The 27,881-nt window shown below is 44.1% G+C and overlaps 1 protein-coding gene across 14 annotated transcripts in view; it reads right to left on the bottom strand.

The window, feature by feature from the left end:
- Positions 1–1,196: 1,196 nt before the first annotated feature.
- Positions 1,197–27,881, bottom strand: part of MDM4 (MDM4 regulator of p53) — a 46,839-nt gene continuing 20,154 nt past the window's right edge. For 2 of the 14 annotated variants that reach the window (XM_002717573.5, XM_051821197.2), the window contains exons 4-11: positions 25,469–25,602; positions 23,870–23,925; positions 17,649–17,716; positions 16,771–16,870; positions 14,446–14,606; positions 11,356–11,505; positions 10,031–10,111; positions 1,197–7,409 (exon numbers count right to left, since the gene is read on the bottom strand). In XM_002717573.5, coding sequence (XP_002717619.1) covers positions 6,837–7,409; positions 10,031–10,111; positions 11,356–11,505; positions 14,446–14,606; positions 16,771–16,870; positions 17,649–17,716; positions 23,870–23,925; positions 25,469–25,602 — 1,323 coding nt within the window. In that variant the 3' untranslated portion in view covers positions 1,197–6,836. The remainder of the gene's footprint in view (positions 7,410–10,030; positions 10,112–11,355; positions 11,506–14,445; positions 14,607–16,770; positions 16,871–17,648; positions 17,717–23,869; positions 23,926–25,468; positions 25,603–27,881) is intronic. The other 12 variants (XR_011381362.1, XR_011381360.1, XM_008268530.4 and 9 more) reach the window with 8 other exon arrangements.

The raw sequence follows: 27,881 nt of genomic DNA, 5'->3' as shown, positions 1-27,881 counted from the left end.
AGAGAGGTACGCGTGCACACCATCTGCACTGACTGTATGCCCCCCTCCCCAGAATTCACTCCCGTTTCACATACCATAATGGCTTTGGCTACAAGGGAACGCTTTTTAAAAGATTTGCTTATTTAAAAGGCAGAGTTAGAGATCTTCCATCCACTGGCTAACTACCCAAATGGCCACAACAGCTGGGGCTGTCCAAGCTCCAGCCCAGAGACAGGAGCTTTTTCCAGGTCTCTCACATGGGTGGCAGGGGCCCAAGCACTTGGGCCAGCTTCCGCTGCTCTCCCAGGTACATTAGCAGGGAGCTGGATCGGAAGTGAAACAGGCAGGACATGAAATGATGCCTATGTGGGATGTCGGCACTGCAGGTGGTGGCTTCACCCACTAAGCCACAGTGACAGCCCCAAGGGGATGATCTTGAACTGTATATGCTACGGCGCTGTGGGCTGTTCACTCTGCTTCGATATCCCTGCAACAGAGCCTCAGTGGCTTCAATGAAGCCCCTGATTTTGAACTTAAAACACTGTGCCATTCAGAGGAAGAGGCTTTACAAATTCCATTAGCTTTGCAAGGACTACAATCCCCTGACATTTAAAAAAGACCCTAACAAACCCTCCCTACATTATGCACCAAGCCCCAATTCAAAACCACAGTAAGCTCAATGTTAAAAACCACTCTGCTGGGGCCAGCGCTGTGGCTCACTTGGCTAATCCTCCTCCTGCAGTGCCGGCATCCCACATGGGTGCCAGGTTCTAGTCCCGGTTGCTCCTCTTCCAGTCCAGCTCTCTGGACTGCCCCGGGAGGGCAGTGGAGGATGGCCCAAGTGCTTGGGCCCCTGCACCCACATGAGAGACCAGGAAGAAGCACCTGGCTCCTGGCTTCGGATCGGCACAACACCGGCCATAGTGGCCATTTGGGGAGTGAACCAAAGGAAGGAAGACTTTTTTCTAACTCTACCTAAAACAAACAAACAAACAAACAAAAACACCACTGAAAGACTGGAAGGTTTCCTTCAGGACTGGGACCCTGAAAATGAAATGTAACAATTACTCCAAAAGGAAATGGGGGAAATACTCCCAGCCCCTGCTGATGTGAAGTCCACTAACTTCCCCAAATCAGATCAAAGAGAACAAAATGAGATTTGGCTGTAAATTAAAAAAAAAATAGTATTTCTTCAATAATGACAATATGACAACACATGATGACAAAATGAAAAATATTTAATAAGCAAAAAAACGCAATAAAAATCAAAAGGTTTACAAGCATGACATAGTGCAAACACCAAGACGGAGCTGTTAACTGTTAACTGTTGCTTGTAAAAACCAGGCAAGAACGCCTGACAATGCTTCCCCCGGCCTCATTTAGTGAGTAAGCTGGCCACCACCCAGTCACTTCAAACTGGCTTTTCTCCTCATTTTCTGAAGCCACATCTGCTACTCCTCGGAGAGAGATCTGGGAAATCCCGTGTTGTCTGTATTCCAGCAGTGCATTTTATGCCGCCTCCTCAAGTGTATGTAGGACTTCCGCTCAAGACCACAGCTAGGCAGTTCCTCCAGGACAGAATCTGCTCTCAGAGCAGCCAAAGGCCAGGCTTCCCTCATCAAGGAAAGGATGCGTGCTCACAGCGTGGCTAAGAGGGGCCCTGCCCAGTGGGCATGTGGGAGCACTCGCGCTCAGCTTGCAGGCCGTGAGGTATCTCGCTCACACGCACACCCCAGAGCTCGGGCTACCAACAGTGCGATAGCTTCTTCGATCATCTTCAAGGCAATCACAGGCAATTCAGACCTAATCGCCACAACAAACGATGAGGTAGAAAGGGTAGGGTTTGTGTGCTCATTTTTCAAATGAGAGAAACTGGGGCTTAAGAAGTTCCAGTCTGGGAGCTGGGCCAATGGGACAATCCTACTCCACCTCAGAGGCACTTCAGAGTGTATAGCTGCAGACCCAGGGGCCTGTTCAGGAGTTGCTCATGACTTCTGCCGTGCCAAGTGCTGGGGAGGCCAACAATGTGTCACCCCCTCTACAACATTGTCTAGGGGCTCGCTCTAGAAGAGAGGAACAGGGCACACAGGGGGCAAACTATAGGGAAAACCAGCTTTCTCCTGGATGAGAGGGAAGGCTGGCTTCAATTTCTCAGGCACAGACGCCGGGGACAGCAGCTCCCCCGTACCGCGTCCACAGAGGCCTCCACCCTCGCGACAGGAATCCCTTCCTTGCTGTGAGAACCCACCACCTGACCATGCGGCGAAAGGCTCCTGCCGACCGACCAGGAGACAGGAATGGTCCTGAGTCACCACCACGCCAGAGGGGACCAGAGGCCTTTGGTATAGAGGTAATACCCAGAAATAGAGAACTCTGAACCAAGAGGGTCTAAGACTAACAGTAACGGAGGGCAAGTGCCTGCTGCATCAAAGTACTTACTGCTCAGAAAACAAATGCCTCAGGTGCGAAATGAGATGCTCTGATACTCTCAAAAGCGTTAGAACGATAATGGCCTTTTCAAAGAAGCACCCGCCAACGTGCAAGGCCTGCTCTGGGAGGAACTGCACTCACGGCATGCTCGGCCCTCTTCAGGTATCTGGGACGCTCCCCGCCTCGCTGGGAAGCAGGGAGCTCTGCCAGCTGTGCTTGCTCACAGAGGCACTGGGGAGGAGCCCTGAGGAGAGCTCCCCGCACGTGAAGCCGTGCCTGGACTTCAGAGCCACCAGGAGAGTCCCGCTTTCTGCAGATCTGACTCCCTCCTGCTCACGTTCTGTCACTGAAAAGGCTACAAGAGAGGTGCAGGAACTCAAGTGTGGGCCTTGTTGAACAATGCCATATTCACCATGGAATTCACAACATTCCATCAAAAGATCTCAAAATGCTTATGGGACACTCTCCCATGGGAGAGAAGAGACTGGGGCTCCTACAAAGGAAGGCTAAGCAATGGCAGACATAACAGCTCCACCCCCAGAAAGGCCATCTCAAACTGTGCCCAGATTAGGCCTGGGGAGCGACTTTAACCACTCAGACCATCACTTCTATTTAGCCTTTTTGTCCTCAAACTGTCCCCTTTTATGCTAAACCGTAACCTGCCTACTCGTAAATCTGAGAAATTCCAGCATTCCCGACACTGCACATCCCAGACATTTGTAAACACATCTTCACTTGGGCACCGGGGAGAGCTTGCAGGCTCCTTAGTCACGGAAGTGCAGGTTCTACGCACAGCTTGTTAGCAAAGGCAGCCTCGGTCTCGACAGTGCGCACGCGCGGACATGCACGCCGACTGGGAGAACGACACAGTGAGTTCTGCTTCAGGACACGTCTCTAAACCACATAAGCAGTTGACCGGCAACATGGGAAAGAGCAGAGTCACAGTATCTGAAGCCAAGTACTTTCAGTTCAGGTAGGTCTGTGAGAGAGGAAAACCCTCGAGTTGGTTAACAGGTGTTCTGCTTTCTAACGTGAATCAAGAGGTAACGTTACAATAGCTTTGTAGAACCCAACAACATCCACCAATTTCTCATCAGTGACTTTTCAAAGCCAATATTGCATTGAACTGACACATGCAAATAAAGTTACAAATGATCCTAACCTTTAGAAACAAATTCTTTTTACAAAGCAAATAACCCACAAAGCATTACATACATCTAAATATACATAAATTATAATGAAAACAACTGTATATTAAATGCTTGGCAGTGTCTTGTATTACACAGTCTGTGGCAGTGTGGAGGCTGGCCTGGCTGGACTCTGGTCCACTGTTCAAGCCTAGGATTGGAAACCCGTGTTCTCTCCAGGTGGACTGAGGAGAAATGGTTAATAACAGTTTCAAGGCTTGGTCTCAACTTTTACAAAGTCTGGATTAAGTATTAAATACAAAAGCATACTGATTTCTGTCAGGTACACTGTAAGGTAAGTGAGCTGATATTGAGAGAAAAGATCTTTGCAGCTGTTATTTAGAAAGTATTTATCTAATGATTTATCATCTCTGTTCTGAACTTCCTGTCCAAGATAGCATCATTATAAATATGAATGTAAATGGCAACTAGAGTAAGGAAGCCAATGCTAATGTGGTGTGAGGTCACCATTCAGTCCATGGCGCTGTGCACCACGAACACCGACCCCAGTGCCACCAGCTCTGGAGCCTTCCTCACAGCCGAGGTCTCCACTCGGGCATGGCCTGCTTGTAACTAGGGTGGCCACAGAATTTACCACCAAGTGAAGACATTAGCGTGAACGGGCAATGGCAACAAATCAGACAGGATGGCGGGCCGCGTCACAGCTGAAGATGGACGGCAGCACCTTACAGTAGTAACCTGAAGACTTCCACAGAAACAACACCCTGCTTCTGTGGCAGCGAAAGAACTTGTACCGCAGGGGCAATGAAAAAAGAACAAAATCCAATCGAGGAGGTTTAACGTCTCCTGCAGCTGAAGATGAGGTTTCCCTCAGACGGCGCCAAGCGAAGGACTTAGTGCTACTGGAGACAGGGAAACCCAGGGAAGCAGACAGGAAGCAAGGGATGCTGGGTAGTGCCAGACTGCGCTGAGCAGGGATGTACCAAAATTAGCATTAAACATCTACAAACATAAAAAAAAACATTTGGTTCTTACCTAAGTTTTATCTAAAAGACTGCATCTTTATATATGGGATCACGGGGTACAACTGCAGACCCCTAAATCCCCAACTCTAATCTTAATCACCTCAAAAGCACACTGGCAAAAACTTAAGATCGAGGCTATCAAACCACGATGAGAGTATGGGGCGGGAGGAGGAAGGAGGATCAGCTTTCAGAGCATTCACCTAGGTCTCATCTACTCAAAGGGCTGGTTCTGCTTCTGGGTGAAAACCAGTGTCCTCCCAGTGCCTGGAGAGCCAGAGACTTGAGCTTCATGTCTGAGACAGGAGCAACGCTGCCCCCTTTCCCTGCCCTCACAGTGGGAGAATCTGCTAATTAGCTACGAAAGCATGACACTTACAGGGCTGTTTTCAGAGTCTCTGAAGTCCCATCCTGGCTGCAAAATCCTAATCTCTGATACCATTTATTAGAAGACCTATATTTGAAGCATCACCATTTAAAATTTTTAGCAAATGATAAAGTTAACAAGGATCATATGAAGATTTACTCGTCAACAGATTCAGATTCCAGCGACAACTCTGAACTCCGGCTGTGCACTAGCTGTGTCATCTAGCCTCAGGTGCAAAAGAAGAGACATTGAATACATGAGTACATTAAGGTTTAAAATTAGGAAAATTTCCTCTCTGGAAACTAAATAATAAAGGGAGGCTGTCTGGTCTATGTTCTAGTTTGGCACCAAACAGCGAGGCAAAGCCCTTCCTTTTAGGGCAAGGCATCTGAAAGCAGTCGGTAGAAAACCTGCATCAGAGCTTCCGGGCACATCTGCTCAAAGGCCTGGTCCTTGGGATCAATCCCTGGGGAGCTGCGCACGTACATGCAACGCAGGTGGTATTTCTCCATGAGTTGAACAGACATTGGTACTTTCCATTTCTGTATGTATTGTCCTGAAATTGTTGTGGCATGACCAAGCTTCTTCCAGTCTATCACTTTTCTTTCATTACTTCGCTTGTCCCAATTGCCTTACTCCCTATTCTCTAAAGAAAGGCTGCCTCTGACCCACCCAGAACTAGGTGAGGCACCGCTTCAGGTGTAAACTATCCTACAGGTGACAAAGAGGCCTTCCAAGACAACCAGGAGCGAGAAAGCAAGACAGAGACAGCTTTGGCTGAAACTTCTCTGCCTTCTCTAGTTCAGAACCACCACCAGGAGGGCTGGCATTGCTTCTCGGCCTTTTGGCTAAGATCAAGTGCAGGAGGGTTGGGCCAGAGACCTATGTAGTCATTAGAATTAACACTTTAATTTGGCTGATTCATTTTGAAATGAGGACAGGCTTTGCCAGTTTCTATGAGGACTTTTTCTATAAATTTAATCACCTAAGCCTACAGCTCCAAGGCTTTGATACAAGTATCTTTAAAGCATGTATATAATATACACTATATTGCATAATATCTTTTTTAAGTACTTAAATTTTTAAAGAACTTAGATGTCAAGTTAAAGATGTGCAAAAGGAGAACACAGAGAGAGCGCCATGAACTGGTTGAAGAATGGCCTGCAATGGGGCTAAAGGAAGTGTTCTGGTTCTATGGCTTATTTAGGGGGGTTCCTCAAGGTTTCTACAACTCAGCTGAAGGGAATACTTTATTACATGCTAACCATACCTCATTTTTCAAATGTGCAAAAGATTATATATATACTTTGAAATTATTTTAGGGGTATGTTAGAACAAATGTTTTATAACCACTATACTAGGCATCCCTGGAAGAAATCTCTTGCTTTTCAATACTTTCTCTTTTGGCTTCTCTGAACCATGCAGCCTAACTATAACATAAAGTGACTCTCAGTCCTCCTAATTGGACTAACCAGATCACGTATGTTTTCATTATTAGCTCTAATATTCTTCTAGTAACAACCTTGGATTATGATAACAGGAAAACATTCCCTAACAGATGGGTGGGGAATAAAAATCAACTAAGGAAGATTAATTCTCAAATAGTTTGGTAAGTGAATGAATAAATGCATTTTTGTTTGTCCTGGTAGCAGGTTCTGTCCTACTCTTTGGAGGGAGAATGAAGTGATTATTTGCATTTGTTTTCATGTTAATGGAGCCCCCAAAAATCAATCAACTAGTTCTAAAGAACTCACGCTCAATTCCTTCTAGGTGCAGAGGAACAATGTCCGGGAACACAGGGGTTAACAATAGGTCAGCTAGGAAGAGGTGCTCAATACTGATGTTTCACATGACGTGGCTCTCTTATTTCTCTGCAACTCACAGATTCAGCTATGCTATGAAAACCTTAATAACCAACTGAATCTCTTTCTTGCAAATAGGGCACGAAGCCCCAGTCTTCTTTAGTCTTCTCGCACAGTGGAAACAAGTGGTAAGGTGGCTCGTCCTCCCGTGAATGATGTTCCCATCTCGGGGTCTTTTCTCACATAAGCTGCACGGCTTCAAGATGTTCTGGCAGTCCTCCATGTTTTCTGTATCTGTCCTCTGCTCAAAAAGGTGATCTGCTTGTTCTCCCATGCTGGAGATGGTCTCTTGGCTTTCGGAACTATGAGCCAAATCTAAGAATTCCACCGAGCTGCAGGGATCAAAAAGTTTGGAGTTTTCTTCCTTTCTATAAACATCTTTAGGTCTAACAACCGGAGCTGAAATGGTTCTTCGACAATCAGGGACATCAATTCCTTCATTTTCCTTCTTTTCAGGTATGGCAGTGATATCGGACGTGGAGAGAGAATGGGTTAACTTAGAACAATCTGAATACCAATCTTTCCTCAAGGCCCAGCATCGAAAACAGTACCTCTTGCTTGGAGAGTTAAACTTCCTGCACTCAGTGCACTGCCACTCGTCCTACAAAGACAAGTGCGGTCAATTAACATCCACTCAAGTCGTGAGCAAGCCCTCAGGAGGAGAGGTGAGATTCACACCACCTCGCTAAGGATAGTTCGGACATTCCATGTCAGTGGGCTAGCGAAGGACTGGGGCAAATTCTACAGATACATGCAAGAAATGTCAGAGTGCCACAACTGCCATTTTCAAGCCAAAAAAAAAAATTTTTTTTTTTTTTTGACAGGCAGAGTGGACAGTGAGAGAGAGAGACAGAAAGAAAGGTCTTTCTTTTGCCGTTGGTTCACCCTCCAATGGCCGCTGCGGCTGGCGCGCTGCGGCCGGCGCACCGCGCTGATCCGATGGCAGGAGCCAGGTACTTATCCTGGTCTCCCATGGGGTGCAGGGCCCAAGCACCTGGGCCATCCTCCATTGCACTCCCGGGCCACAGCAGAGAGCTGGCCTGGAAGAGGGGCAACCGGGACAGAATCCGGCGCCCTGACCGGGACTAGAACCCGGTGTGCCGGCGCCGCAAGGCGGAGGATTAGCCTAGTGAGCCGCGGCGCCGGATTCAAGCCAAAATTTGATACTGCTATCTCCTAAGTTAGAGTAACTATTTAACAACTTCCCATTCAGTCTGGCAAAATGTACGTGTCTTCCTTTTCCTCACTGCCTTCTTTTAGACCATTCCTCTATGCATATTTGTTCCTTTCAGCCAAGAGGCTAAAAAATGAGGAAGCAATAATACAGTCACTCTTTCCCATTAACAGATGTTATGAAATCTAGCAAAAAGGAGGACAAAAAAGATTTGAGAATTTCAGTTTACTCATGCTCTTTCACTGTCCTTGGGATCACAGGGGGTTAACTGTAGGCCTAAATCTCTCTCTGAAACATCAGTGTTCTTGTCCTTGAACACCAAGTTATTTTCTCCCCACTTCTCCATATTCAAATTGGGAGACACGAGAGCTCAATGAGATCTCAATGAACGTGAAATGCCTTGCTCAATTCAAAGGCAGCCAGCTGCAAGAAGGCAGGAGTGTTTACTGTGGACAGCTGGCTGTGACATGACACTGGTCTCACACAGGCCGACTCGACTGCCCTCGGGATGAGGCAGAGCACTTCAAGTCTGGAGTGGGAGCTCTGCTGAGACACAGGTCATGCCTGTGTGTCAGACTGGTACACTTCCCAGAGAGCCTTAAAACTTCTGCCATTTTAAGATTTTCCAGTCACATGTGAAATGCTACATAAATACTCAAAAAGAACTTCACGAAGATTTGGAATTCATAACTGACGGTGTGTACAGCTGAACTGACATCATTTTTTCTTCTTTAAATAGTACAGAAAATAATAGGGCTTATTAAGTTCAGTGTCATCTTAGACTTGATGAAATAGTCTATCTGTTTAACATGTTTTCTGGGCCCAAGTAGTCATGGAAGTCTGATTAAGATAAAAACATTCATCTTGGCCGGCGCCGCGGCTCACTAGGCTAATCCTCCGCCTAGCAGCGCCGGCACACCGGGTTCTAGTCCCGGTCGGGGCGCCGGATTCTGTCCCAGTTGCCCCTCTTCCAGGCCAGCTCTCTGCTGTGGCCAGGGAGTGCAGTGGAGGATGGCCCAGGTGCTTGGGCCCTGCACCCCATGGGAGACCAGGAAAAGCACCTGGATCCTGCCATCGGATCAGTGCGGTGTGCCAGCCGCAGCGCGCCAGCTGCGGCGGCCATTGGAGGGTGAACCAACGGCAAAAGGAAGACCTTTCTCTCTGTCTCTCTCTCTCACTGTCCACTCTGCCTGTCAAAAAAAAAAAAAAAAAAAAAAAAAAAACACATTCATCTTTACCATTTGTATTGTGATCAAGAACACTGATGGGCCAATGTGTGCTGTTGTACCACCGAGCTATGTGCAGACAGATAATCTGCCGTAAATTATCATAATGGTCAACAGCAGTATGCTAGGGGCTGGGGGAGGAGACAGGAGGAAACACCAGAAACCACCTAAAGATGCTTCTGCGCCCAAGCAGCAAAGTGTACAGTCCCTTCTTTACCCTTCCACACTAGACTGCTTCCCACGGTGAGTGAGCTGCAGGAAATACTGCAAGAGCACAGTAAATAACACGAAAAGAGAACAGCAGGTTCACACACATTTGTATCTAGAAATGAGCTGTCAGTTGGTGACGAATCCGTATCTACTAAGAGATTGATACCCAATCTTCATCAATAGCCTCCCTTCGTATTAGCTTGTGTAGAAACTAGGACATTTTCTATGTGCTTCTTCCTGGGAGAGTTGACAATATCATTTTTATACTCTACAGAGAAATGCACTGAGCCTACAGGTGTCTGTAAGATGACAGTGTGGCGTGCAGTGGGACAGTGGCGCAGGCACTTGGTGAAGCCGTGTCTCCTGCGCACCATGCGTGGAGAGTTCTGTCAGCACAGAGAGCGGCACGCACAGGCACTGAAGTCAGCCTTTCACAATGCAGGAGATGATCCGATCGGAGTCTCTCCTCTCCTCCGACTCCAAGAGAACCTCTAACAATACGTACAAAAAACCAGTGCCTCTCAACAGTGAGGGAAGGCAGAAGCAACGGGCAAAGGGCCTTCCTGCCACACTGGGGAGCTTTGGGGGTTCCCGCGTCTGAAGGAGTTGTACCTCAGAGGTGACTTCTACATCAGTGTCATCACTTAAGGACTTCGAGTCCTCAGGGTCATCACTTTTCCTCTCTTCAATCATCTGTAAAGGCAAAGACACCTTGTTAGTAAGACTGCCCTGAGAGGAGCCTTTCATCTCAAGGTGAAAAAGAACAGCTTCAATTTAACTCACATTCTATCTCCATCACTAGCACTTAGAAAGAAGGGAGCTTAAATGTAAGCCCAAATACATGACTCTGTACACACCCCGCGGAAACTTCAGTCAGACCAGCGACGGAAAAGCACCAACGAGTGTTACCAGGTGTCTCCCACATTCCAAAAGGAAAAGCTGTCCAAACTTATAAATAATGTAAGGAGTAGAAAAGCTGCAAATGATTAAATATAGAAACATTTTACCTTGCAGGTGAAGGTAGAAGTGAGGAATGAAAACAAAGCATTTCAAAATCTTACTTTTCACATTTAAGAATAAAACTAGTTAGACGATACTCTGGCTGGCCTATAAAATCCTGCTCATATACCAGGGTTGGGGAGGGTCTTCCAAGTTTTAAAATTTAGGATTTAAAATTATAAAACTTAAAACCCTAGTTTCATGGTCTAATAAATGGAATAAAAATAGGAAACGATTAGGAACCTCTAACAGCAACTTCCTCAAGGCCCATCTCTCTGAGTCTTCAGGATGTCACTTGTGTCCTCACTGTAGCTACCCGCATGCTTTCTAGTGCGCCCCTGACCAAGTCTGCCTGCAGCAAGCATACCAGGGCATCCACTCCTGACAATCAAGTAACTCACTCAGCAACTGTGGCAGCCTAAGTAGATGTGGTGTTCTGCTGCAGATTCAACAGATGTCTACAGAGAGTGCACTGAGTGCTGGCCCCAGATGTGCCGCCTGTGCCACTCCTGCCCAGGGTGCACTTACACTCCACCTACTCATAGTTCTAACTCCCTCATTTCCTCCAATAACACTACAAGGTAGAAAGACACCATGTGCATTTCATTTAGATATAAAGTGGTTATAAAAGCTACTGAGAGTCTACAAGTTAAGGACTTTCTCCTCCAGGATGCTGAGACGTTCAGAACTTCGCCTTGTTAGCAAGCAAAGGTCACAGCTGAAAGAAGCTTCCCGACAGAAGACCCGCAAGCAGGTGAAGAGGGAGCTACAGCTCCCAGAGAGGCAGAAGCTTCTCTCACTTTAGAGACAGCCTCGGCGACACTCAAAACTGAATACAGGAAAACATGAAAAATTTTAAAACGGGAAATTATTGAGTAATTTTTTGTACAAAGATATCAAAAGACCAAGAGTACTATGAACACATAAACACAACATACCTTTTTGTCACCCACTTTTCCTACTTCTTCACTTGCTTGATCAGTAAGAGCAGCTTCACCTTTTATTCCAACACCTAACTGCTCTGATACTGACTCATTCAAAAACCACAAGTCATCTGTAGTGTCTGAAACAACGGCAGTACCTATATCCTAATAGAAAAAACAAACACGTGTCTGTAGTCAGTGGCTTATAAAGAAATGCTAAACCAACATAAATGAAACAAAAGTCAACGTATTCACACTACATCTCCAAAGAGCATCTCATTTTTCTTCAATGGACAAAAAGTCATTTAACAGGTATCTAACTTGACACCTACAATGGTTAAACTACAATGAATGGATATATGGTGCCTGGCAAGGGATTTTCTATTTTAACAGTGAATCAGGAATAGCACCTGAGAAACAGCACTAAGGGGCTCCAGAGTTGAAGACGCAGAGTTACACAACTACACAGAACACACTCCCTACTCCTTTCCATGGGCGGCGCTCTAGAAGTCAGAAAAAACATTCCACCAGCTCTGACATATTCGCTAATGAACAAGTTGCTCACTGAGAAATCTGAGAAATCCTTTGCTCTGACACTTTCTGATATTCTAAACAACTTTAAACAAACAGAACTTTCCGCATTCATCCTTGGACATTCTAGGACACGCTTTTCTACATCCTAAGGGACAATTCCTCATTTTGCCAGGGTCCTATGCCCTTTCATGTTCTCAACTAGCACTCACTGAATGTCTCCAATGTGTCAGATATGTTCCAGGTACGAGGTAATGGAATATAGTAGTGAATAATACAAAACCCTGGGCTTGCTTTGCCTTTTCTTTTTTTTAATTTATTTTTCAATACTTGAAAGAGTTACAGAGACAGAGAGGTCTTCTATCCACTGGTCCACACCCCAAATGGCTGCAATGGCCAGAGCTGAGCCATTCCGAAGTTGAGAGCCAGGAACTTCTTCCAGGTCTTCCACGTGGGTACAGGGGCCCAAAGTCTTGGGCCATCTTCTACTGCTTTCCCAGGCCATAGCAGAGAGCTGGATCGGAAGTGGAGCAGCCTGGACTTGAACCGGTGCCCACATGGGATGCCAGCACTTCAGGCAGGGGCTTTAACCCACTGAGCCACAGCGTCGACCCAGGACTTGACTTTCAATGAGAAGAAACAGACCAAAAAATACACACAAAAAGACAGTGATAGGGGCCAGCACTGTGGCATAGCAGGTGAAGCTGCAGCCTGCAATGTCGGCATCCCATATGGGTGCTGGTTTGAGATGCAGCTGCCTCACTTCTGATCCAGCTCTCTGCTATGGCCTGGGAAAGCAGTGGAAGGTGGCCCAAGTCCTTGGGCCCCTGCACCTGCGTGGGAGACCCAGAAGAAGCTCCTGGCTCCTAGCTTTGGATTGGTGCAGTTTCGGCCATTGCAGCCATTTGGGGTGTGAACCAGCAGATAGAAGACCTCTCTCTCTCTCTCTCTCTCTCTTAACTCGGCCTTTCAAATAAATAAATAAATAAATCTTAAAAAAAAAAGACAGTGACAGCTTTACAACATGAAGTGAAGAAGGTGTGGTAAGGTAAAGCAGCAGAGGGACTGGGGAGGTCGTCAAATGAACAAGGGGTGAATTTTGGAGGGCCACCACTTAAAATGTACAGCCCCCAAACAAAAGTGAGTGGACCCCCTCCCCCCAGAACTGCAGCGTGACAAGCTTTGATGGCCTCTGAGAAAACTACATTTGAGCTGAGTTCTAAATCTGGGGCAAAATGTTCCAGAAACAGGAAAGAACAACCTTAAGGTACCTGAGGAAGGAAGAAGCCTGGTGTATCTGGGACACACATAGTGAACAATAAAGGCAAGTGAGGTAGCAGGGGACCAGACCAGTCATGGCTATGGTGAAGGAGTCTAGATTTTATTCTAATGCTTTCTAAGCCATCACTGAAAAATTAAAAAATGGCAGTGATATGACAAAACTTACTCTCTGAAAAGACTGAACTACTTAAGATGAACAAGAACAGCTGAGTAAAAGGCTACGACAACACCTGCATGAAAAATTACGACAGGTTGATTGAATCCGGGTACAACAGTGAAGAAGTAAAAAGTGGTTAGGTTCTGGATAGGACCGGTGCTGTGGCCAGTGGGTTAAGCTGCCACCTGTGACACTGGCATCCCATATGGGTGCTGGTTCAAGCTCTACTTTCGGTCCAGCTCCCTGCTGCAATAGCCTAAGTACTTGGGACCCTGCACCCATGTAGGAAACCTGGATGAAGCTCCTGGCTCCTGGCTCCAGCCCAGCCCAGCCCAGCCCAGCGCAGCGCAGCCCAGCCCAGCGCAGCCCCGGCAGTTGCGGCCACTTGGAGAATGAAACAGAGGATGGATCTCTTTCTTTCTCTGCCTCTCTGTAACTCTGGCTTTCAAAAATAAATCAATCTTTTAAAAAAATATTCTGGATGTTTTGGGTAAAGACCTGAGAACCTGAATGCGTATGTGACAAGAGACAGACACCGTTACGGCAGACAGTACATTTACGAAAAGAAAAAGATTGTGGAAAGAGTGATTATACCCCTCCAAAAATAATACTCAAGAGTTCTATTTTGAACAAATTGAATGTCAAATCCTCTGAAAGCGGAGGTGTTGAGGCAGCTTGACGTGGAGACTGGGCATTCAGGAGAGTGGTCAGGGCTATACATGCAAGTTTGGGTTTGTACATTTTTTATTTATTCAGGAGACAGAAAGAGAGAACTCCCATCTGCCAATCCATTCTCCAAATGCCCACAACCTGGAAGCCAAGAATTCAATCCAAGTCTCCAACATGGGTGGCAGGGACCCAACTATGTGAGCCATCACCTGCTGCCTCCTAGGGTGCACGTTCTCAGGAAGCCACAGTCAGCGCTGAGCCAGGCTCCAACCCAGGCCCTCACTAAGGGACGCAGGAATTCCCAATGGCGTCTTAACTGCTGCACAAAATCACCACCCCAGATGGTATCTAAAGTCATGGCAGTGCATGAGAATCTTAAAGGAACAATGTGCAGTGGTCAAGAGTAAACAAGAATGCTACCACTCTTTCAAAAGGAAAAACAGTTCCCCTTCAAATGTGAAATTTACCTGATTGGTCTGTAAGTCAGTTGAGCCATTACTTCTAGGTGTATAGTTGTTTCTCAAGTTTCCTAAAAACCACCAAGGCAGGCCAGCTACATCCCACTCCTCAAACCCAAGGTCCAGCCTAGATGTCTCCTCTTGGGTTAAATTTTCTATCAAGTCTTCATCTATAGGAGTCAAATGAAAATGGTGATAACTACATACACAACACTTAATCACCAAGACTTTCTTTAGAATACTTACAACTTCTCTGGTGGACAAGTAAAAAATTCCTACTCCCAGTAAGAAAAAAATCAGAAATCCAGTATCCATCTTAGTGGCAGAGCCCATGTATCATCCCCTGGTGTTAGGCTTTCCAGCGAGCAATGACACTATAAGTAGATGATCAGTATTAAGGAGTCTCAACTCTGGAAGCACCTTAACAATGACACTGTTCAACAGGATTTCTAAATGGTCATTCACTGCATTCTAAACATTCTTACCACCGTAGAAACTAAAGCAGGACCTGCTCTGGCACACACTGCTGGATAATGGCTTAATCCACTGAACTGCAATGGTGACAGCACAGTGGCCTAACCCTAGAGACCACAGGCAAGGTATACACACCTAATAATCTGAGCAACCACACGGCTGTCAAGGCAGCTTCATTGGTACTATATATTTTGAGAGATTTCTCAACAATTTTGGTATATGACAATCTTATAAAAAAGCAATGGACTCCTGGTTTCCAAATTAATACATATCTATGTCCCTTCTGGATCAGTGGCTTCTTTTGGACTTATGTATCTAGTGACGTCATGAATATTAAGGCCCCACATATTCCAAGTAAATGACCTTGTGTTGCACATGTGCATGACACTCAAGGCAATCATTAACTTGAGTTTGCTACCATACAAAATTCTTCTCTTTCTTTCCCATCCTCCACTTTCTTTTGTTGTGCTTTGCTCTCTCATTCTCTTCTACCTTTGCCCAGTGCACTAAGCCTGCCAGCGGCTATCAGGTGTTTACATGTACAAGGCCTAGGGAATTTCTGCAGTAAATGGGTCCCTGCCAGAACGTAAGGTCACCCTAATTCCTTATAAACCATGTGAATACGGTCTATTAAACGGTGTATATGTGCCCAGGGAAATTTCAACTTCCTTTTTATTTACTCATTGTTGAAATTAGCAGAAATCCAATTCCTGAGATGGTATCACAAAACTATCCACAGCTACAACACTGCAGCTTAGGTGAACGAGAGGACAATGAGTCCTTGCTACAAAGAACACCCTGCCCTTCCTACCTGTAGACCATCCTGAAAATACTTAACTGTCCCCAAAATTTACACCACAGGGTACAAACAGTCTCTTGAATGGATGATTCTTATATTTTAAGTAGTCTTTTGTGTAGAAATAAGGATGTGCATTTAGATAGTACCGCATTTAGTAACACATATACTACATACAGGCTGAAATTATTCTAAGGTAACTAAGTATCCTAAAATTCAGCTTATGTTCAAATGCAATTTGAAGGAAAAAGCAAAACTGATTCTCAACATCAGAAACAACTTCAGGAGCATCACGATCTAGGACAGAGCTGGAGGCCCAACCTGCCATTGGTCCAAGTGTGAGCCAAGTACCTCTACTAGAATCCAGCACATCATAAAACACCTTTGGGGAAACTTACGATTTTTATATTCACACACATCTGAGAACATTTAGAAGATATCTTATCAAGTGGGTCTTGGGGAAGGCTTCCAAAGGTATCAGTGAACTCGTTTCGCCTAACCACACCATATCTAACTACTGGCACAGCCATCCAAGGATAAAGGAACCACTGAGCTTTTTAGCTATCACTTTCGGCCAAAGGATATTTTGAAATCTCTGCAAATGTCAAAATCTATGAAAACTGGCCTTTAACTCAAGCAGGTAAACCAAAATAAAAATTGCAATGAAATCAAATAAACACATATACACACAGAAGGCATTTGAATTCATGTTTATAGCAAATTCGGCAGGTGGCCAACTAGCAACTGTGTGGCCCCTCTATCAGCCTGCTCACTCCTGGGACAGCCTCATACCCCCCGCCCAGTGACCACGTGCTGCTGAAAGAGCACCACCCTCTGCAGTTAGCAAGTTACCACTAGGTTGAAAAAACGTTATGAAAAAAGAGAGGTATGTACAACAGGTAGCCCTCCTACTCACATGCCCAGACAGCATCTATTTTGAGTCCTCCATATAAAAGTTTCTACAATGCTCTTAATTACAGATAGTGCTTAATATGGACAGATGCCACATCTAGAAATAATCGACATAAAGACAGAAACATCTACAACGCCTTATCAAGATTCACCTTCTCTAGAGTTTCTGCGTTTATGCTGTGAGGTAGGCAGTGTGGGAACATTGTTTTCTTCGGCTCTTTTCCTGGAACTGGAACTCCCCTCTGCACATTGCTGAAAGAAGGGAAAAGTGTGTATCAGGGCAGCAGAAATGACTGAGACCAGGGGATGTAGCAGTTCCATTCTAGCTCACCAGTTAGTGTGCAACACAACGGGCTACACACAAGGAAAAGAAGAGAAGTCTGGAGTTCAAGTCACTCAGCAAGTAAAAACAACACAACTCTCTCTTAACCCACATGAGCAGAACTAGGAGAATCCCAAACCTGAGGGGGGAAAAAAATCACTGTACAAAAGCCCAAATCCACTGTTAAAAACAGGCTGTCTAAAGCCTCTAATGTACTACAAAATTAAGTGTAATTCAGAAAGCATGTAAAACCCTCATCCTGCACCAAGATGTTCACTAAGTTACCCACGTTTGGGAAAGCTTTAAGAAATGACCTGATATGAACTTAACTGCAACAAACCTGTAAAATCTAACAAAGCTGTTTCTCAAACACATGTGTATACACACAAGCACACTCTCTTGCTCTCTCTCTCTCACACACAGGCACACACGCGCACACACACACAGAGGCACACACAAACCCAAGGAAAATGCAACTGGAAGAACTGAAGATCAGAAGTGCTACATCCCAATAAAGATGCAGAGACTGGAACTCTGTTATGGGCAGAACAGAGAAGGTTCACTCTGTCCCTGGTCTGTGAACTCCCAAGGACCTTTCTTATTATGTCCTTACCACGTCCAGGGAAAGGTCTTGGGAGTCCAAGATCCACAGGTACAGAGAAGGGGCCACTCTGTACAACAAAAGAAGTCACCGTGTGGTGATTTTACCTTCAGTTGGTCTTGACTTGGAATATCCATACTGTGATCTTGTGCGAGAGCGAGAGTCTGAGCGGCATCTGGATAGCAAGTAAAACAAAAGGAAAACCTTCCCTGGTAATAACCATTCTTTCCACACAAAAAGGACCTCAGCAAACAACCCTGAAGCCAGATTTGGTCCCTAGAGATGAACTTCTCCATGTGGGCTGGACAAGGCTCTCATTTGCAAGAGGGGAAAAATCAAAATCGATAAAAATGACACAGATCCAGACAGGCCATATTCAAAACATACCACCAAAATATAATTTGGGGGAAAGTGAAAAATAACTAAAAAAATTCTTCCATGGCAAGCTTTCAAATTTGGAAAAGTAGTTACAAGCAGAGGATAAATTACCAAATTTTCCTAACATATGAACAACCACCACCACCATAAAGAAAAGTACGTAAGGCTCTTTAAATTTGATTTTTATTTTCCAGTGTGAAAGTTATACAGGGCCATGAGATCTGAAATCTGGAATTTCCCCTACTTGCCTCATAAAATAACAGCATCTTCATGTAAACCCCCATCCTAAATGCTAATGATGATTTCATGACTTAAAATTCCTGTCACCTGAATGCAGTTAGATTATTTTTCATCAAGTGTTAGTTTGCCCACTTACTACAATTCATAAGAAGAGAAAGCAGATAAAAGTTTTTCTCAAATTCAGTAAGTATTAGCCCAAGAGAAAAATACATTTAGAAATTTCTGAAACAGAAGAGAAGGTAAAAACATGGTGGCAGGAAAAGAATAAATTGAAAGAAATGTAACAACCTGGAGCACTCATGACAGACGCTGAATGCAACTGAGATGCACCCAAAAACATCGACCATGCGGCAGGTACATCAGTCACTACCAGGTCCAGAGAGGAGACACTTACGGAAAACCTCACCCTAGCCTAATAAAGACCGAAAGAGAAACAATATAGATGCTACAGCTGGTATGACAATTCACTGGTTTTGCACAAAGCAAACATCTTCACAATTATAATAATAAAGAATATCGTTTCAAGAAGTATCTTTATAGCTAACTGGAGATACTGGAAAGTTCAATAGACAGTATTTCCTGACCACAAAGCAAAGTTAGCATACAATGCAGGTGAAGTAGTTCTTTAATGAAACAATTCTATCACTGTCATTTGTATTACCACGCCTTTCTAACACAGGTTAAAACAATTTGAAGCATAAGATAATCGAAAATGAATCTTGATGTGAATGGAAGGGGAGAGGGAGTGGGAAAGGGGAGGGTTGTGGGTGGGAGGGACGGTATGGGGGGGAAGCCATTGTAATCCATAAGTCGTACTTTGGAAATTTATATTCATTAAATAAAAGTTAAAAAAAAAATTTGAAGCAAAAAGATATTTCAGATAGCCACAATGTAAAAAGCAATCTTAAATATAAAGTTTGTCATATCTATTTCATTTTATTGATATACACCAGGAAAATGGAAGAAATTATTTAAAAAGAACTATCTTTAAATAATTCATTTTATTCAATAATCAAAAAAAAGGGTTAGAAGACTGGCACTGCTGCCAAGAGGGTGCCACCACTTGCGATGCCAACATGCCATACTGGAGTGCTGATTCAAGTCCCGGCTACTCTGCTTCCAATCTAGCTCCCTGCTAATGCACTTTGAGAACAGCAGAAATGGTCCAAGTACTTGAGTTCCTGCCACCAATGTAGGAACCAGACAGAAGTTTAGGCTCCTGGCTTCAGCCTGGCTCAGCCCTGGACAGTTGCAGCCATTTCAGGAAGTAAAACAGCAGATGGAAGATCTCTGTCACTGTGTCTCTTGAATAAATACACAAATTTTAAAACAAAAACAAGTTGGGGTCAGCGCTGTGGCACAGCGGGTTAAGCTGCTGTCTGCAATGCCTGCAACCCATACAAGCAGCTGCTCCGCTTTTGATCCAGCTCACTGCTATTTCGTCTGGAAAAGCAGCAGAGTGTGGCCCAACTCCTTCCAACCCAGGTGGGAGACCCAGCTGAAGATCCTAGTTCCTGACTTCCACCTGGCCCAGCAGGGGCCACTGTGGTCATTTGGGGAGTGAACCAGCAAATGAAAGGTCTCTTTCTATAAATCTGTCTTTCAAATAAATAAATAAATCTTTGTTTAAAAAAAAAAAAGTTTAGCTCATTTGCAAAGGTATAAAATAAGTTATACAAAAAGCACTTTTCTCATTTGTCCTTATAAATAAAACACATGCAAACCAATTTATGAAAATCAATAAATCCAGCCAACACAAGAACCATGTAAGCAGAAGAAAGAATAGATAATCAGAATTACCTGGGGCAATTTTGGGGTCTACATCATTGTACTACGGCTATATAATATGTTACCATTTTTGGTAAAGAGTATGTGGGAATGCTATATAATACTTTTGCAGCTTTTTCCTAAGTCTGAAATTTTTTTAAATGACAAAAGTTAGGCACAGCTAACGTGGAACAATGGATTAAGTTCTCTTTGGGACACTCACATCCCACATCAGAATGTGTGCTAATGCACTTAAGAGGCAACAGACGAAGACCCAAGTACTTGAGTTCCTGCCACCCACATGGGAGACCGAGATGGAATTCTTGGTTCGTGACTTCAGCCTGGCCCAGCCTCTGGCTACTGCAGGCCAACTGGGGAGTGAACCAGGAGATGACAGATAGATCTCTCTCTCTCTCTCTCTCTCTCACTCCTTGTCACTCTTTCAAATAAATACATAAATCCTATTTTTTAAATGACAAGAATAAATGTTTTAAAGATTGATTCTTCAGAAGGTAAAAATGTTTCCAAAAAAAATGAGGAGGCAAACTCTGTTACAATCAAGGGTTAAAGAGACATTCATGCTTGGCACAATAGGAAGACCAAGGACCAGCCAGTCAGAAATCTTGGCTCTGCCACCTATCAGTGGTGTCTCAACTTCAGCAAACCACTCGTTCCACCTAAAACACCTGTTCTTGGAGCTGGCTTTGAGGCACAATGGACTAAGCTACCATCTGTGATGCCAGCATCATACTTTAGAGCACTAGTTGGAATCCTGGCTGCTCCATTTCTGATTAAGCTTCCTACTAACGTGCCTAGGAAAAGTTTAGGTCTCTGCCACCTAGTGGGAGACCTGAATGGAGTTCCTGGCTCCTGGCTTCAGCCTGGCCCAGCCCTAGTCACATCAATCGTTTGGGGAGGGAACCAGTGGATGAAAGCATGTTAGTATGTATTCAATCTTTCCCTCCCTTCCTCCCCCAGTGTGTCACTCTGCCTTTCAAATAAATGTGCTGTGGCATAGCAGGTAAAGCCCATATGGGTACCAGTTCGAGTCCTGGCTGCTCCACTTTGATCTAGCTCCCTGCTAATGTGCCTGAGAAAGCAGAGGAAGATGGCCCAAGTCCTTGAGGCCCTGAACCCATGTGAGAGACCTCGAAGAAGCTCCTAGCTCCTGGCTTGGACTGGCCCAGCTCCAGCCATTGTGGCTATTTGGGGAGTGAAACAATGGATGTAAGATCTCTATCTCTCCTTCTAATTCTCCTTTCAAATAAATAAATCCTTAAAATAACTAAATAAAATAGACCTTATAACTGTTCTTAATAATATATGAATATGGGGGCTGGTATTCTGGGGTAGCAGATAAGCCACTGCCTGTGACACTGATATCCCACGTAAGCACTGGTTTGTGTTCCAGCTGCTCCACTTCTCATCCAGTTTCCTGCTAATGACCTGGGAAAAGCAGTGGAAAATGGCCTAAGTGTTGGGGCCCCTATCACCCATGTGGGAGGCCCAGATGAGGTTCCAGGCTCTTGGCTTTGGTCTAGCCCAGGACTGGCTGTTGGGGCCATCTGGAGAGTGAACCAGAGGATGGAAGATCTCTCCTTCTGTTAACTGTGACTTTCAAAATCAATCTTCCAAATAAATAAATAAATAGGTGTATGTTAAATTCCACAGAGAAAGTAAAAGAAAATGACAGGAAAAAAAAAGTAAGAATTGCACCTACTCTACACATTCAGAGAACAAATCTTACTGAAAGAGTAGATCAGCGATCATAAAATCCTCCATGTATTTCAAGCTATTAATGACTATCCCAAAAACACACTCCTCCACAAACGAGTAAATTTCAAGAAAGCTGCCAGACCCTTGCTCTCCAACAGAAATTTACAGCTACAAGTAGATGAAAGGGGCAAAAGGCTCAATGAAAATAACAGGCTTCCAAAGTCAAGCTAAGTTCAAAATCACATTTCACTGTAAGAGCAAAACATCTTTCTCTAATTTTAAAGCATAAATCCTTAATAGGAATGGATCCCTTTCAATGTTTATTTCCATAAACTATCTAATGATAGCCAATCAAGAGAGATTATAAACTTGGGCTTTCTTCAAAGGACAATGTTACTCAAAATCTAATTTGAAACTCAGAGAAGTGCTTCACAAAGGACTAAAGGGGGGGGGGGAGTTTCATCACGGCAAGCGAGAGTTACAGTTCAGTTGTACCCAGTTCATTCTCCTATCTCTTAACAAACCACCACGTTGAAGCCATTAGACGCCAAAGCAGCCATCTTCCTATGTACATCTAGTAAATTACGCTCACAGGGTAATATTTTAGGAGTGTGGGTTGGCATTTAAGTAAGAGAACTAAAACTCTCAGGTGAGAGGTTCCTGCATCCCTTTACAGAAGCCGGGTCAGACATCACCAGAGCCTGCAGTCTGGCCTGGACCCAGGGGGCAAGGGCAGACCTTACAGGCACTGATGTGCTGCGACAGAAGCAGAGAGCCCACCTAGGAAGCTTCTTGGCAAAAATAAAAATAAAAAAAAAATTGGAAAAAAAAAAAAAAAAAAAAAAAAAAAAAAAAAAAAAAAAAACCTTGAATCCACTCAAGCACTACTAGTTTACTGAAAAACCTGGGAGATAAAGAAACACATTAAACAACACCACAGGGATACAATCTGTCAACTTAAGAATATGGGAAATCCTACAGGACCAATGACCCATTTCTACAAAAGGTAAATGACATGGAAGTAAAAGGAGTGTTATATAGCACAACGGGGCGAGTTAATTTACTGTATTACAAAGGGTCTTCAAAAAGTCTAAATTTCAGTGATTTGGGGGCTGGTGTTACAGTGTAGCAGGTTAAGCTGCTGACTGCCACCAGCATCCCACATGAGCAGCTGCTTCACTTCTGATCAGCTCCCTGCTAATGGCCTGGGAAAGCAGCAGCAGATGGCCCAAGTCCTTGGGCTCCTGCACCCACGTGGGAGATGGGGATGAAGTTCCTGGATCCTGGCTTCAGCCTGGCCCCAGCCATTGCAGTCATTTGGGGAAGGAACCAGTAGATGGAAGACTGATCTCTCTCTCTCTCTTTCCCTGTAACTCTGCCTTTCAAATAGATATACAAATAAATCTTTTAAAAAATTGTTTTCCACCAAAATAGACTTATTTTTCAACTCCAATTTTCCATAAATTATTTGAAGTACCCTCATATTTCAAAACAGTTGAGTATTTTAATATTTCCACAGAAATGATGAATGTTTGAAGTGACGAATTTACTAATTACCCTGACTGGATCACTGTATTATATATATATATCTTAAAATATCACCATATTCCATTAATAAGTACAATTATATGTCAATTTAAAATAAAAAAGATTTGTTACTGAATAAAGGTGATTCAATTAAACCCAAACCAAAAACAAGTCCAAAAAGAGGAAGATTAAATTTTCTCAATTAAAGACACAAGACGTATCAGCCAAATGCAACATATAGACTTATGTTCCAATCCTGATTCAATAAACCAAAAACAATAAACTTTTTGAGACAACTGGGAGCAATGGTACATGAACTAGCTATTAATAGTAGTACGGGATTATCTTTAGTTTTGTGTTATTCATTTTGTTGGGTATAATAATGATGTTGCAGTTATGTTTGAAGGAAAAAAGGCCTTATTTTGTTGGCAATTTCTCAAAGTATGACTAGAAGAAGCAAAAATGGCAAAACACCAGCAGTTATTTAATCTAGAAGAAGGGTAGCTCACTAATCTCAGTATGTTTCATGTTTTTTCACAATGAGAAGTTATCTAACATGCTAAAAACGTTCTGTATGACAGGTAGCACACAGCCTCCCAGCCATGCTAACGACAGCATTCTGATCCTCCTTGCTTTCCCATCATTTGTCCCCTTGAACCCAACGCTGGCATAAAGACTGAAGAAATAGGATGTGACATACCTGTAGTAGCAGTGGCTAAAGAGACAAGATTCTTTCTTAGCATATCATAGAGGGGGCTGTTAAAGAGAGAACATAAAAAATTAATCTCAAATACCACTATGAAGTTATCAGCCATATTGGTAATTTTCCATTAAATATTACATGGATTTCTTAAAATGCTATCTCCCCAATTTTTCTATAGGGTAAAAAAGAGAGAATCTTTTTCCCAGAATAGATTTTTTAAAAAATCAGCCAAATATTGGCAGGCGCCGTGGCTCACTAGGCTAATTCTCCGCCTGTGGTGCCAGCACCCCGGGTTCTAGTCCCAGCTGCTCCTTTTCCAGTCCAGCTCTCTGCTGTGGCCCGGGAAGGCAGTGGAGGATGGCCCAAGTGCTTGGGCTCTGCACCCACATGGGAGACCAGGAGGAAGCACCTGGCTCCTGGCTTCAATCGGCACAGCGCGCCGGCCGTAGTGGCCATTTGGGGGGTGAACCAACGGAAAGAAAGACCTTTCTCTCTCTCTCTCCCTCTCACTGTCTAACTCTGCCTGTCAAAAAAAAAAAAAATTAGCCAAATATTAAGATGTTTAATGCCTAGGCCCTTGTCTTACTTTGTCCTCATTAAAAAAAAACTATTAACTGGATACAGAAGGCAAGCTGCTGCTTGCAAAGCCTCTATCCCATATGGGAGCACTGGTTCAAACCCCACTTCCAACCCAGCTCTCTGCTGATGCAGCCTGGGAAAGCAGCAGGTTAGGTCCCTGCCAGCCACATGGACGCCCAGATGGAGTTCCAGGCTCCCAGCTTCAGCCTGGCCTCTCCTGGTCATGGGTGCCATTTGGGGAGTTAACCAGAGGATGGAAGATCTCTGTCTCTTGCTCACTCTCTCTATAACTTTGCCTTTCAAATAAATAAAATAAATCTAAAAAGGAAAAGAAAGCAAGAGAGAGAGAGAGAGAGAAAGAACACAGTGATTTCTGAATTTCTAATTAGTTTTTAACGGTATAAAGATAATGACCATGTCCCATGCATTCGGTGAAAGTCACATCACAGGTCAGATTAGCTCCGGTGATTCTTACAAGGCTAATCACCAACCTCAAAATGCCTAGCAATTTTTCATTTCACTCATCTGCTCAATCTCCCTCTAGTAGTAATTTCATACAATTCTAAACAAGACACATCCACCTCCCTCCTTACCTTGACCTTGGCACATGAAGCTCAAACTGAAGCTATCCTCCCACTAACCCCTCTAATCCAGTGTCCTTCATCCTTCAGCCCAAATTTTACTTCCGCAAGGAGCCCTTCCTGGCCCCACCCACTCCCTGTGCCAGGCACCTCTCGTTTCTGTAGCACTTACGCTCTAATTTTACCACATGGTGGTAATGATCACACATACTGGTGTGATGGTTTGATTAAGATGGAGAAGGTCATCTTCTATCTTACTCTGTAAGCTGCACAAAACCAGAGGCTGTGTTGCTCACAATACTCCTGTTGTATCACAGGCTACCTCACATCAGCTCGGCTCTTAAACACGTGTTGACTGATGGCACCATTAATAACCTTGAGAGATGAAGTGGACAGCTGTAAGTACCCAAGAAGGCAAGCAACCCTCGCTTTTTACCTTGGATCTTTCACAGAGAAGCTCTGCCGTCCTAGAAGCTCTCCCAAAAGATCTCCACCACAGTACACCATATGCTGCTCCTGCTGATCATAAAGCTGCTTCACCATTATATACTGGCCTAGGTAGTGCATAACCTGCGTAGAAGCAAAACTGCATGAGGCATCTAGCTAGCTGTTACCAAGGCCACAAATTACCAGTAACTGAAGTAAATCAGTATGGCAGAAAAAGACCACTTAGAAGGCTGTCAGTGCTATGCAAGGGGTCCTACAACAAAGAGGCTGTTCCTAACTAACGAGTGTTCACCCACTTGGCTAGTAACAGACCAGACATTTTAGCCCAGACATGCACCAATCTGCAGCTGGCACTGTGGCGTAGTGGGTGAAGCCTCCACCTGCGATACCAGCATCCCACATTGCCGCTGGTACGGGTCCCGGGTGCTGCTCTTCTGATCCAGCTCTCTGCTACAGCCTGGGAAAGCAGCAGATGATAACTTAAGTGCTTGGGCACGCCCTGCACCTGCAAAGAAGACTCAGAAGAAGCTCCTGGCTTTGGATCGGCCCAGATCTGGCCACTGCAGCCATGTGAGGAGTGAATCAGCAGATGCAAGATGTCTTTCTGTCAGTAACTCTACCTCTCAAATAAATAAAGTCTTTAAAAATATATATATACTGCTCTGACAATGAGAAAAAAATGGTAACTGACCTAATATCCCCTTAAAAATCCTCTCACCAGTCCAAATGAAGGGAAATGTTCTACTAGTAGTGATATACTCTGCCTGGGCCATAAGAATTTCTCCAGGGCAGGGGTCTGATGCAGCAGTTAAGGTGCCACTTGGGATGCTGGCATCCTGCAGGAGTGCCTAGGTTCAAGTCATGGCTCTGTTTCTGATTCAGCTTCTTGCTAATAAGCATCCTAGGAGGCAGCAAACGATGGCTCAAGTTCTCAGGTTCCTGCCACCCACACGGGAGACACAGATGCAGTTCTGGGCTCCTGGCTTCAACCAGGCCCAGTCACAGTTATTTCAGGAATTTGGGGAATGAACCAGCAGATAAAAGACCTCCCTCTTTATCTTGCTACCTTTCAAATACAATGAAGATAAATTTTTTAAAAGTTTTAAAAAAAATTCCAAGTCCAAGGGCACATAAACAATTTACCAAAGACTTTCATTTTTTTATTTGAAAGGCAGAAAGAAAGAGAGATGGAGAAAACAGAGAGAAATCTTCTACCCACTACTTCACTCCCCAAAGTACTTGAACCATCATCTGCTGCTTCTCAGGGTGAGCATTCACAGGAATTGTCATGGGAGTGGAGTAGCCAGGACCTGAGTCAGGCACTCTGATACAGAAAGCCAGCAGAGCAAGCAGCAACGTAACTGCCATGCCGAACACCTTCCCCTGTACAATGTTTAAAAATCCATCAACCCTGTAAGTACAAGAAACAGAACTGTGTTTATCAAGTAACAGTTTAGTCTATCTGGCCTTCTGTCACAAAGTTCACAAAATGGAAGAGAATATGAACAAGTTTATGATTCAAAACTTGAAAATGATCCACCATGGGGTAGGAATTTAATCTACCGCTTAAGCCCCAGTTAGGATATCCATGTGCCACATCGGACACCCAGCTCTCATTCCTGATTCCATCTTCCTGCTATGCAGACCCTAGGAAGCCTTGGTGACGACGGCTCAAGTAGCTCAATCCCTCCGACCCCCGTGGGACTGGGTTCTCAGCCACCAGCTTTGGACTGGTCCAGCCCCAGCTGTCGGAGGCATTTGGGGAGTAAATCTGCAGATCAGAAAGATCTCCCTGTCTCTTTCTTTCAAATAAATTTAATTAATTAAAATAACAAAAAAAAATATAGATTTCCTAGAAAAACCTGAAATGCCTGCAAATTTGTTCCCTTAAGAAGTCTAATAGCTCAGAAATAAGGCAGTGCCGATAGGTATGAAGCTTTTAAGAAAAGTTTTTAAAAAAGGGGGTTGATAATTTTGTTTCCTCTGTTTAGGAAGGCTTTGATACTACCCTACTAAATGCAAACAGTTCAGACAGATTAACATTTTAATACTTAGCCTGTTCCACTTAAAAATTCAATTTGCTTTTGCTTAAAAAAAACTTCAGAAGCTAAGTAAGTTATTTAAATGCATAAGTGTTTACAATAACTCACAGTGCTTGGAAGAGAGTATCTGACAGATTTATAATGAAAAACTACTACATTTAATTCTTGCCTGGCAGTATATCTTCTAAGTCACAATGTCATTTTTTAATCTGTACATGTTTTGCATTTTAACTCTGGAACAATGTATTCATGGTTAATTGTGTTTTTCTTCTAACTACTTTGAAAGGAACTCTGAATGAAACAAAGTTCAACTTGACAGTCTAAAACAGAACAGAAGTTGCCCTTCTAGTACTTCTAAGC

This window comes from Oryctolagus cuniculus, chromosome 13 (genome assembly GCF_964237555.1).
Source record: "Oryctolagus cuniculus chromosome 13, mOryCun1.1, whole genome shotgun sequence".
Taxonomy (NCBI): Eukaryota; Metazoa; Chordata; class Mammalia; order Lagomorpha; family Leporidae; genus Oryctolagus; species Oryctolagus cuniculus.
The sequence above is the reverse complement of the archived record's forward strand: the minus strand, read 5'-3'. Positions and strand labels throughout refer to the sequence as shown.